Below are 13,177 nucleotides of genomic sequence, written 5' to 3' on the forward strand. Positions count from 1 at the left end.
CAGTTTCCTTCAAGCAGTCTCCTCACTCACCTCTCGTAACACATAGGATATTGCTGTAATCATAATGTAGGTGCAATGGATTCCTTTGCGCACCAGTCTGCGCAGTGTCTCGCGTCCCTCCAAGCGTGGCTGACTATCTGCTACAATCACACGGAACTTGCGGCCATTGGCATGGGCGTTGCATATTGTGTAGTTCACTAGAGAGGAGCTAATGCAAGACATATTTGTTAGAAACCTGTGCATATCTTGGGCAGCATTAATAACAATTTACCACACTGTCACACAGAGACAAACACTGGTCAAGTGCAGCAAGAACTGCTGGACAGGAAGTGAGTTAACTGGAGGTAGCACCCTCTGTCAACTCTATTAAGGAGAGCCAATGTGTCTCCTTGAGTTGGACATCTTTTATTCCTTCAGAGACCTGTCTTATGTACAACAGTGGTCAGACCAAATAAAGGTATCTGCACATTGTGAGAACAATTTTGAAACTGACTATAGGGCTTATACCCCCATGGCCGCAACCTCATTTTCAAAAGGGAAATGTGCCAAGATTCATTTTTATAAAACAAAATATATAAACAAGGAACAGAGAGAAAATAGTCAACAAGCCACATAGCCCAATCTGTGAAAAAAAAAAAAAAAAAAAAGGGCGGTAACCCCCATTTAAAAGATGGCAGAAAGACCTGGTGACAAATACATAAGCAGCAGAGGAACTAAGTCCCTGAAAAAAATCACCATCACAGGTCAGAAAAACTCCATCGATATATATATATTTTTTGTTACATTTAGCTGAGAGGACCCAAAAACTTCTCAAAAAGGATCAATGTAAACCAGTGACCAAATAATTTCACATAACAGTTGTAACACAGTTCTTATATACAATCACTTACGAGAAGTAAGTAATACACTAGCTCAAAAAGCCAAGGTGGCTCAACTGATAGGATCCCTCCATACATCATTTTCTCTTTTTGACCTAATGTATTTACTGCTTGTAAGTGATTGCATATAAGAACTGTGTAGAAAACAGCACACAGCAGTCCAGTAGATGTAGAAAACGTGTAATTTACTAAAAGCAGAGCAATCGACATGGCCACGTTTCGCCTTTGACAGGCTGTGTCAGGGGTAGGGCGGTTAATTTATAACATGCAATATTAAAAACTAACTTAAGTAAAAAAAGTACAAATTAAAATAAAATATGTCGTTCAAAATACAAAATAAAAACACATTACTTAAATTTACACAATATGTGATGTGCAGCGGTTCATAGTTAAAACAATATATAACAAACATATAAAAGTTTAAAATGAAATGATTCAACCAAAATATAGGTGTAAAAGGGGTCCCAAATAGTGTCATGGCAGGCAAACTGCATACATATTTAAAATGTTTTAAAGCAAACATGCATTTGGGTAAACAGCAAGCAGTTAGTGAAACACTCAAAATAACACATACCTAAAGGGGACTTGTGCACAACTTTCCCCAAAAGCCAAAATCAATCTCAACCTGAAGGAATCATTTGTGAAAATATGCTGCACTAACAATATCAAGGGTCCGATATTGAAAAAGAGTTACTTGCAGCACTTTCCAAACAAGGAAGCAGCACTTCTCCTTAACAGCAGTAATGCAGAATCTGCTATGCTATTTTCAGAGCTAGCTTTATTGTTCACAGCTGAGGTCAGAGGAGAGTTTAAAAAAAATCTGTAAAACATCTTAAAAAGTGCAGGGAAAGACTTGGGAATACAGCGAAATATTGCTAAAAGACAAGAAAATTCCTTCAGGGGTGGAAAACATTACAAGTAAGATATTTTTTAACACTTTAAAAATCGGGACAATAGCGATTTTATTTTTAAAGTTTATCTTTGAAGAACCAAACATAAAAACACAAAACATAGACTCTGCCCTCCTAGAATCTCTAATTAAAATAAAAAGAGCTACAAAAATGGCTTAAAAATTGCTAAAAAAAACGGTCATTTTTTAATGCGTTCCAGCAGCCACGTTTCTTGTGTTCCAGTAATACTGATGACATCGGTTCACAGCAAATGACATGGAAGAAAAAAAATAGAGAGAGTTGCTTAGCTATAACAGTAGCTCTCTGTGGACAGATCATCATCTAGCCACACAACTGAAGTGACGTCACAATGACATTGCTGACCAGGCCTTTCAAAGCTCAGAAAGCTCCAGAAGAGCTTTCGGCGTATGTTCCTGTGCTCCCGCCATACATACATACTGTACTTACTATATTACCCCGCCCTCTGCCTCAGTTAGTCCTGAAGCTGGCAGGCAACTCTGGCTGGGTTTGTGTGGCTAGATGACCTTCTGTCCTCGGAGAACCCCGTTATAGGTAAGTAACTCTTTTTTTCTCCATGGACAGTAAGATCATATAGCCACAAAACTGAAGATCCCAAGCTAGAACAGGAAACAGTCATCCAGTGTAGTGCAATCCTCCTTCATGCCTTCTATCAGATCTTTCACTTTGCCACCAAATAGATTCTTTCCAGTACAAGGGGTGTGTACCACCTTTTCATGAACATATTTTAGAGCTGATGCTCTCAGCCAGGCCATGTGTCTAGCTGCTATAGCAATAGTAGATCCCCGCACCACAGTATCATAACTGTCATTTGCCACCCTAATCATACCTTACAGCAATCTTCTAAGCTGTCCATTACAGAGCATAATAAACTAATGTTCTGCTCTGATAAGCCTTGTTCCAATTTACTAAGATCATCCGTAACTGTATAAAGATATTGAACATAATGGTAATTATGTTCTGCAATACAAGTTTGTCCCATAGAATTTTGATACACACGCTTTCCCATTAAATCCATGCATTTTAAGTCCTTTGTAGGAGAATGATTTGTACATTCCTTGGCTGTTTTGTTTTTCCACATAGCGGATTTGACCACCAGAGAATTGTGCGACAGTTGTTGAGTACTATGCCTCAGCGTATCTTGAACTCGGTACTTGTTGTCTAATCTAGGTATGGTAAGCCTAATGGAATAAAGAGTTAACCAGATTTGCTTGTGCTGCTCCTGCAGAATATCATCAGTTGGAAGCGCTACAGATTCTTTAGTAAGGTTCAAATATTTTAAAATTGTATGTCGGTAGTCCTTTGTAGAACTTTGTGAAGCTATAGGCAATAAAGGAGCTTCTGCCATCTTAGTAGAAATTTAGGGTAAGAAGAGCCTTCTTGTGGTGCTTGCACATTTTTCTGCTTAGGAGAGAACTCATGAGTAAATTGTTGAGTAGATTTTTGGGCTGATGAAATTTGTAGGTTGGCAAGACTGAGCAGGAGTACAGAGACCTCAGGATGGAAGATCTAGATCTTGAGAAGATGAGGTTCACACCGACCATGCCCACTTCCTTACTGATGATGCAGACTTGTGTGAATGTCTTGATTCATGTTTTGTTTCTGAGCACAAAGACACTGGCTCCTTAGGCAACTGCAGAGTATTGGAAGGAGCAGATGACATTTGGGGTAGAAAGTTGTAGCTATTGTTGCTTATCTTGAAGAAACTGAGCTAGTAACTGCAATATATAGGAAGACACATTGTCTGACTTGAGGATGTGAGTGTCCAGAATGCAGAGAAGACTCAGTGGTGAAGCAGAGCACTGATGAGACGGGGGTGGGGGGGGGGGGGGGGAACGGCCACACTTACTGGAATGTGTGGCCCTAGAAGATACCCAACAGGACAAGGAATGTCTTCAACAGCAGTGATGTGCATGGTGTGACTGATGTCGACTCCGTGAATAAGATTGCCTTCTAGAGCAACTGTGAGAGCTGACTGGAGATTTTAGAGGAAACAGGGGCTCTATTTCACTTCAGTGAAGGAGAATCTGACCTGGTGTTTAGCATCAAAGATCTGTCTGTATGCATTCGATTGACGTCATCCTGACTCATCTGCATGTCTTGTATAGGCATGTGCAAAAAGACATTGACAAGAGTCACGGTACCAAATGCTCCTTGCATGATATTGTGGTTGGGATCCTGACCCCCGAGTGGCATTGCATGGGAGAGAACAGGGTCCGTTGGAGCTGTGACTACAACAACAGTGGAAGCATCAGAACTCTGTTTCTCATGGATGAGTCTGAGTGTGGGAACGCTTCTTCTTGGAAGAGCCAGATGTAGATGACTGATCTGTAAGAGAATGTCGACTGAATAAAGTCTTTTAATTTTAAAGCGTGAATTTCAAGCGTTTTGGGAAACATTCTTTTGCAGTCTGGGCACTTTTCAACTAGATGTTGCTGCCCAAGACAGGCAAAGACACTCTCCATGAGGATCCATAATTAACATTTTATGAAGAAATACAGCGCTTAAAACCCAGTTTTCGACATCAGGAAAATTAAAGCGGTGTAAAATTAAATTCACTAATGATGACTAAATAAAATACAATAAATAAAAAATAGTAATGAGAAAACAGATATAAATAACTCATGAAGGGACTTAAAGGCTCAGCAGGTCTTACTGCTACCGCGGATTAAACGAAACTGAGGTGGATGGCAAGTAGGACAGTAAGTACAGTATGGTGGGAACACAGGGACATATGCAGAAAGCTCTTACAGGAGCTTTCCAAACTTTGAAAAGGCCGGGTCAGCACGTCACTGTGACATCACTTTAGTTGTGTGGCTACATGATCTTACTGTCCACGGAAACTGCTGATGCACAATGTGGTGAAAAACATAAAAAGATAAAACTGGCTTAAAAATGGGGTGGGGTGGGGGGGTAAGAGCTGACCTAATGGGGTTAACAATACTAATCAATCATATAAATTCAAATGCATACAAATGCCATTAGGAATAACTTCTCAATGAATATATGAATATAGATAAATAATTTAAAGGATAATTACATAAATAATGTATGAATAGAAACAACTCAAATATATGAATAATGACATACCGTAAGAAAATAGATAAATGTACAAATAGAAACAAATATCCATAGAGATCAATTAGTTAAATCATGCATATATACCGAAATATAGATAGCCATATGGTCATCTCTCAGTTATCATTGTTTGAGAGCTATTACAAAAAATCCCCCCAGAAAGGTCTGATTCTAAGTTCAGACTATTTGGAGTTTACAGTGTTATATCTAAATATAAATCTTGCTCCTCTTGTAATAATAGTCTGCTATCATCTCCTCCTCTCCAATGTCTTTCAATCTACCAGGAAACATAACTCATTAAAATTGTGGTGATAGGACACCAAGGGGCTCATTATCAAAGCACTTAGACTTAAAGTTCCATAGGTTACTATTGGGCTCATTTTGAAAGAGAAGGACGCCCATCTTTCGACATAAATCTGCACAAGGACGCCCTTCTCCCAGGGACGTCCAAAATCGGTATAATCAAAACCCAATTTACGACGTCTCCAACTGCACTCCGTCGCAAAGACGGCCAAAGTTCAAGAAGGCGTAGCGAAAGGCGGGACTTGAGCATGCCTAACACTGGGACATCCTTGAACCATAATCGAAAATAAACAAGGACGTCCCTGATGAACACTTGGACATTTTCACCCGGACCTGTTTTTATTACGACTAAGGCACAAAAAGGTGCCCGAAATGACCAGATGACCACCGGAGAAAATCGGGGATGACCTCCTGTTACTCCCCCAGTGGTCACTAAACCCCCCTCCCACCCTCAAAAAACATCTTTCAAAATATGTCGTGCCAGCCTCAGATGTGATACTCAGGTCCGTGACAGCGCACGCAGATCCCTGGAGCAGTTTAAGTGGTCCTGCAGTGCACTTCAGACAGGCGGACCCAGGCCCATACCCCCCTACCTGTTACATTTGTGAAGGAAACAGCGAGCCCTCCAAAACCCACCACAAACCCACTGTACCCACATTATAGGTGCCCCCCCTTCACCCGTAAGGGCTATGGTAGTGGTGTATAGTTGTGGGTTTTGGGGGGCTCAGCACACAAGGTAAGGGAGCTATGTACCTGGGAGCAACTTATGAAGGTTGGTTTAGGGGGTAAGATAAGAAGCTCAGTTTTGGTCATGTTTAGTTTCAGATGGCTGCGAGGACATCCAGGCAGCAATGTCAGATAGGCAGACTGATACTTTGGCCTGATTCCTGCTGAGATTTCTGGTGTAGAGAGCTTGTCCGAGAGTCATCAGCATAAAGGTGACACCGAAAACCATGGAATGAGATCAGAGTACCAAGGGAAGAAGTACAGATGTAGAAAAGAAGAAGTCCCAGGACAGAACCCTGAAGTACACCAATTGATAGTGGGATAGAAGTGGAGGAGGATCCACCAGAGTATACACTAAAAGATGGGAGAGATAAGAAGAAAACCAGGAAGAGCTCTGAAATCCAAGTGAGGACAGTGTATCAAGGAGTAGCTGTGATCAACAGTGTCAAAAACAGCAGATAGATTGAGAAGGATGAGGATAGAATAGAGACCTTTGGATCTGGCCACTATAGGTCGTTGAGATTTAGCAAGCGCTGTTTCAGTTGAATGAAGAGGGCGAAAGCCAGATTGAAGTGGATCAACAATAGCTTGAGATGAAGAAAGTGAAAAAGGGCGGTGAACAGCACGTTCAAGTATCTTGGATAGGAAAGGGAGGAGGGAGATGGGGCGATAGTTGGAAGAACAGGTAGAGTCCAATGAAGATTTAAGGAGTGGTGTGTCTACGGCATGTTTGAAGGCATCAGGAACAGTTGCAGTGGAAAGTGAAAGATTAAGGATATGAGAGATAAAAGGGATGACAGTAGGAGAGAGAGCGTGCTAAGCAGATGGGTGGGAATAGGATCAGAGGAACAGGTAGTTAGTTTCGAGGAGGAAAGAAGATATGCAGTTTCCTCTTCAGCGATTTCAGAAAGGAAGAAAAGGAGGCAGGGGTTGGATGGTTTGAAGAACGGACAAAGGGAAGGAGAGGTGAAGGTGACTTGGTTGAGAATTCAAGTTTAATCTTGTGAACCTTATCATGAAAGTACTCAGCCAGAGTCTGGGGGAAAGTGAAGGGGAAGGTGGAGGTGAAGGCACTTGAGGAGAGAGTTCAGTGTGGCAAAGAGACGTCGAGGGTTTGAGCCAAGAGAATTTGTCAACTGGATGTAGTAGTTCTGTTTGGCAAGTAAAAGAGCAGACTGAAAGGAGGTCAGCAAGAATTTGAAATGTATGAAGTCAGCATGGACATGGAATTTCAGCCAAAGGCGTTCATCAGAGCAGGCACAGGAACATAGGTATAGGATTCTAGAGGTCAGCCAAGGCTGGGGCTTGGTACAACTTACAGAATGGGGAATGGAGGAGCAAGAGTATCCGGAGAGGAGGAGAGAATAGGAACAGACAGCCTCATTAACAGACTTAGGTAACAGTAGTTGAGAAGAGATGTCAAACACTGGAGGACAGAGTAGAAGGGTCAATAGCCTGAAGATTCCTAAATGTATTGGTTGAAATTGGACAGGACTAGGGAGAAGGCTGTTTAAGTGTGAAAGTTATCAGACGATGGTCAGAAAGGGGGAAGAGCTGAGGCACAGAAACTGGAGAGTGAGCAGTTTGAGAAGATAAGATAAAGACAGTGGCCATTCTGGTGAGTGGAGGCAGTGGAGCACAGTTGAAGATTGAAAGAGGATGTTAAAGCAAGAAACTGAGAACCATAAGAGTCAGAGAGATCATTAGCATGAATGTTAAATCCCCAAGAATGAGGGAAGGAGATGAAGGTTCAAGAAAGAAGGAAAGCCAGGAGTCAAAGTCAGTGAGAAAGGAAGAAAGGGACTTACCAGGGGGTCGATAAATGACTGCTACTCGGAAAGGCAGAGGAGTGAAATAGACGGATGGAGTGCACTCACTCTACACTGTAGTTCCTCAATACCTCTCCACTCTTCTCTCTCCCTACACTCTTCCCCGGGAACTCCATTCATTGGGTAAATCTCTCTTATCTGTACCCTTCTCCTCCACTGCCAACACAGACTCTGGTCCTTTAATCTTGCTATCCATCTCTGGCCATTTTCAAATCTAGGCTAAAAGCCCACCTTTCTGATGCTGCTTTGAACTCCTAACTCTTTTCACTTGTACAGTACTCATGTCTGTTTTACCATTCCCACCCTTAATAATTCCCTTATCTCTTATTTGTCCTGTTTGTCCTGATTAGATTGTAAGCTCTTTCAAGCAGGGACTCTCTCTTTATGTTCAAGTGTACAGTGCTGTGTATGTCTAGTAACATTATAGAAATGACAAGTAGTAGTAGTAAAATTGTTTCTTATTCAGATAACCAGCTTGCTTCCCAAGCTTTAAGATAGAATCAGTTTTCTTTTTCAACGCATCTGTGGGGTCTTTCTTCCAGAAGTTTGTAAAAATTAACATCCTGAACTTGTCTGTCAATTTCCTTAATATAATCTTTCTTATTGAGAACTACAACTGCTGCTCCTTTATCTGCCTGCTTTATGACAATATTCGAATAATTTTTCAAAAAGTCAATAGCTTTCTTTTCCTCTCCTTTTAAACTGAAGAAATGGTTTTTATTTCTTTGTTCAATCTCCTCTACTTCTTTCAAGGCTAGTTTTTCAAAGGGTTAGAATTGCCTGGAGGATTCCAAGTACTGTGCTTCTTGACTATAGAGATGTCAACGGATGGAGCAGATTCGTGGAAAAATAATCAATTATCTTTAGTTTGTGTGTTAGTTTGAACAATCTATCCTGATGTTCAAAGCATACTTTGGAGTGGGCACAAAAGACATCCCTTTCTCAAGAACAGATATTTCTGACTTATTCAACACATAATCCGACAGGTTAATATTTCTTCCAAAGCTGTTGTGGGACTATAAGTTAGGCTCCTGTCTTGATTCCTGAATTGTTGTATCCTGGACCCCCCCCCCCCCCCCCAATCCTGTGAAGTAGGGTAACCTCCATTTCGGTGGTCTTTGGGATTTTGGTGTACCTGTGGTCGACCCTTCTTCCATAATTTCCCTAACTGACCCTTTCTTCCATACATCATTTTCTCTTTTGAGCATTTACTGCTCGTAAGTGATTGTACATAAGAACTGGGTTACAACTATTATCTGAAATTATTTGGTTGCTGGTTTCACTGGATCCTTTTGAGAAGCTTTTGGGTCCTCTCAGCTAATTCTGATGGAGTTTTCTGACCTATGATGATTTTTTTCATGGCTTAGTTCCTCTGCTGTTTATGTATTATGCAGACTACAGGGCGTGTGGCTGTCGGCTCTGTTGGTTCTCCTGCCCCGGAACTGGAAGTTGACATCAGAAGGGCAGAGGACCAGAAGAGTTGACAGAGTTGACTGCAGCTCCATGACTGCTCAATGCACCCTCTTACTGCTTGCACCCGGGGCGGACAGCACCATCACCCCACCCTTGGTACGCCACTTGCTAACGTTCAGTATGTGTATATATGGTAGCTGAAATGTGCAGCCTGGGTCCCACTAACCTGAATAAAAAGAGACCTTAAGGATCAAACAGTGCTGAGAAGGCTTTTATAAAACTGCATGGTTGTGTATACATAATACGTAGGAGCCCAAAACCTTCTTCATGGCTCACTTCATCACAGCATTGGGAGCGTGTTCCTTCGCTTCTGTCACTGTTCATTGCTCAACTTCGCCTGTCAGTAACATGGCAGGTTCAAAGCGCTCATCTTCTTGTGTTTCAAATCTATTGCACTGCCAGTAGCAGACGAAGCTGAGCAGAACAATAGTGGTAATGATGGAACAAGCTGCTGCCCTATGTCGAAGGTTCATGGTGATTCTGGGGCAGGTACAGGACGAGGCAGGTGCTAGAAGCTGGGAGAAGGGGCCGATTCTCATGCTGGGGGCTAAGACTGAGGCTGATATGCAGGAGAAGGTGGAGAGGGACAGATACAAGGGTAAAGAGGAGGAAAAGGGGGGGGGGATTCAGTGAATACGGGAGGATCAGTGAAAACTGGAGAAGTAGTAGGTGGACAGATGCTGGGAAATGGGAACAGGTATGAGGGGAAAGGTAGGTGCAATGGATGCTTAGGAAAGGGCAGAAAGGGACAGAAGGGCATCTACCCCTCTTTCTATAATCTTGCACACACAATTTCATGCTTAGAGTGAAAATTGTACTTGTAGATTATAGAATACTGCAAGTTATGTGGTAAATTAATTGGTAAATTGGGTGCTATTTGGTGCCATTACTGGGATAATTTGGAGTTAATTGGCTCTAATTGCAACTAATTTGCAGTTAGGCACTTAACTGCTCTTAATCGCTATTGTAGAAACTTAACACACAAATGCTATAGCAAGTAACAGCAATACAGCGTGCATGTGGGAGCGGCAAGGGCGGACCAGGGGACTGCCTATCACTTATGTACTAAGAAGATTCTAGAATACTGTCAGTTAATTATGGAACTGCAGCATTTAAAAGCCATTGACATGGTGTAAGCAGTTGCGCTTAAAATGGTGGTGTGTAACTGCCAAACTTATGCTAGTATTCCATAACAGCAATTATGTGCATAATTGCAGATACAGAATTTGCTCTTAGCATGTAACATCCCGACACTGAAATTCTGGTAACTTTTTCAGAATTACCCCGTACTGTATAGTTGGGTATGCGGAAGAGCAGAACATTAAGCTCTAGGCTGTCTGTCTTCTGGTTTTCCACCCAAATTCAGAATCTCTGCCTAAGACTGGTTGTGGATTGGGAGTATGAGCTGACACCCACGGTGTGCGTGGAATTGTGTGAGAGTGAGGAATGGGGATTGTGTAAGGTGAGAACTTAGGACTTAGAAAAGGGATAATGGGAGTTTAGATCGATCTGGGATTAAGGAAGACAGTGAGGACTAGGGACTGTATGGAGGGGTATGAGTAGGGTTGTGAGACTGAACATATAAAAAAGGAAAGTAAAGATGGTTTGAAAGACCTGAAGGGTTTGAGGAGGGGCTGCAAGGCAGCTGAAAGAACAGAGGGCTATGGAGAGGGTGTGAGAGAAAGGGAGAAAACAGATCTTCAAAAGGGTGAGGGGCTAGAAACGGGATACTGGTTAGGCGATAAGAAAGGGACTGAAGGTAGAGAGAGGATGAGTTAGGAAGGAGCTGGTGTGATGAGGAGATGAGAGGCAGAGAAAGGAAGATGAGGTGGCTGCGAAAGGGATAAACATAGAGGGTGAAATGGGAACCAGAAAGTGGGTGAAAGATGGAAGGGAGAGTAGGAGGATAGGGAAGAAATGAGCTAAAGATGGGGAATGGGGGGACTAAGAAAGTAAGAGCAAGAAATCAAAAGCTGGCAAATAGGTGAAAGGTGAAAAGAGGGAGACTGAAGACTGGAGAAAGGGACAAAGAAATAAATTTAGTTAAAGGCAAGATACAAAGATAGATGAGAGAATGGAGCAAAATTAAACAGAAGGAAGGATCAATGTATGAAAGAAAGGGAGAGGGAATAAATAGGAAAGGAAATTAAAAGAGGGAAATGGACGATAGAACAATGTTTACTACACTTTAGGCCACAGGGATTGCCACCATCATAATATCAATTGGCCACCACATTCCTGGTAGCAAGTAAAATAAATGTGGCGGCAGCATGGAGAAATCCAGTGGCCCCGCCAACGATAAAGGTGATACATAAAATGGATTACTTCTACCAGATGTCGAAATTGACAGCGATTCGAAATGGACAAATGAGCCAATTTATCAAGGTATGGGACAAATACAAAGCATGGAGAGCACAAACTGGGATAGAGCTTGATGCTCCTCAGCTAATTGTTCCTCGGATGTGAGGACCAAGGACTATGAGAAAAACATACTCCAGATCGGTAGAGACTCTAATTCTAACCAACCAGGATAACTGTGTTATAATATGAACAGCGAGGAACTCCTTTAAAGGAGATAGGGAGGAGGGAGGGAGGGGAGGGGGTACAAGGCGGGGTTGCAAGAAGGACAGGTTATTAGATATATTGAATGTTAAATGTTGGATTTGATGACTGTATTATGTTAAATATTTGACTTTTTGATGCTATGCTGTTATAATTCAAGGCATATATAAAATAAAAACAAAATATAAAAAAAAAAAAAAAAGAAAAAAAGAGGGAAATGGGATGGGACTTGATACATTTCTGTGGTTACAATCAAAGTAGTTTACATATTATATACAGGTACTTATTTTGTACCTGTATTAATGGAAAGTTAAGTGACCTGCCCAGTCACAAAGAATTGCAGCAGGAATTGAACACAGTTTTCTAGGTTCTCAGGCCACTGCACTAGCCATTAGGCTGCTACTCCACTCCTGGGAAAAGAACTTAGGAGAAAAACAATAAGAGGAAGTGGTAAAGAGAGACCAAACCACCAAATTGGAAAACTAAAAGTAGCTCTGTCTGTATTTTTAGATTGTAAGCTCTATCGAGCGGGGACTGTCTCTCTGTGTCAGGTGTTCAATGCTGCGTGCGTCTGGTAGCGCTATACAAATGTTAATAATAATAATAATTCATACCACAAGATTGGCCCCAGGATGGGGGCTCAAAAGCAAAAGCTGGCTCGGGATGCCACAAACTCTTGAGCCAGCTCGCTATTGTATGTAGACATTTTTAAGGGATTAGGAGCCAGCTTTGTGGGTCCAGTAAGTGCTGAGCACCCCCAATATTAAGCAAGCTCCTTCATTGTGTCTAGGGAGAGAGGATTTGTATTGCCATTTGGCACCCCCCAATCATTTTGAAATGCTGGCTCCTATCTCAGGGGGGAGGTTTGGGAGGCACGGCGCTGAAGTTGTGGCATACAGAATACACACACACATCTTTGGTACAGGGGTACATTGGTGCATTTGAATTTATATGCTATTAGGGCTTGTTCTAGGACCCTATTTTATAGTGGCATATAAGCGTCTGCACTGCCTTTATAAAATAGGCACCTTTTTTAATATCACACAGGTGCTCTCTCATAAAATAACACCTAGTGTGCACAACTCCGCCGTCAAACAGAAATTCAAAGCAAAGTAAACAGGCAGCACTCCACAAGCATGCACCAGCATTAGCCTTCCATCCAAGCTTTTCACGTACCATCCGTACACCAGGATGACGTCCTTGTCACTGATCTTCTCAGCAGCTGACTTGGAAATGGCCTGAGCTGCTAGGGTGATCTTTTCCCGAATGTATTTATCTATGGAGTCCAGAAGTGCCCCCTTCGCCTGCATATACAAAGGGCAAAAGGAAAAAAAAACTTCTCTCTTAGCAATGCTTGGAATTGTAAAGGAGTACCTAAAAAGCCTCCGCAGCAAAATGC

General features: G+C 42.0%; 1 protein-coding gene across 1 annotated transcript in view; it reads right to left on the minus strand.

The window, feature by feature from the left end:
• EIF2B4 (eukaryotic translation initiation factor 2B subunit delta) overlaps window positions 1-13,177 on the minus strand; it is a 94,066-nt gene that overhangs the window by 9,024 nt on the left and 71,865 nt on the right. The window contains 2 exon segments of the mRNA XM_030198585.1: window positions 31-208; window positions 12,955-13,082. Coding sequence (XP_030054445.1) covers window positions 31-208; window positions 12,955-13,082 — 306 coding nt within the window.

Source organism: Microcaecilia unicolor, chromosome 3 (genome assembly GCF_901765095.1).
Source record: "Microcaecilia unicolor chromosome 3, aMicUni1.1, whole genome shotgun sequence".
Lineage (NCBI taxonomy): Eukaryota > Metazoa > Chordata > Amphibia > Gymnophiona > Siphonopidae > Microcaecilia > Microcaecilia unicolor.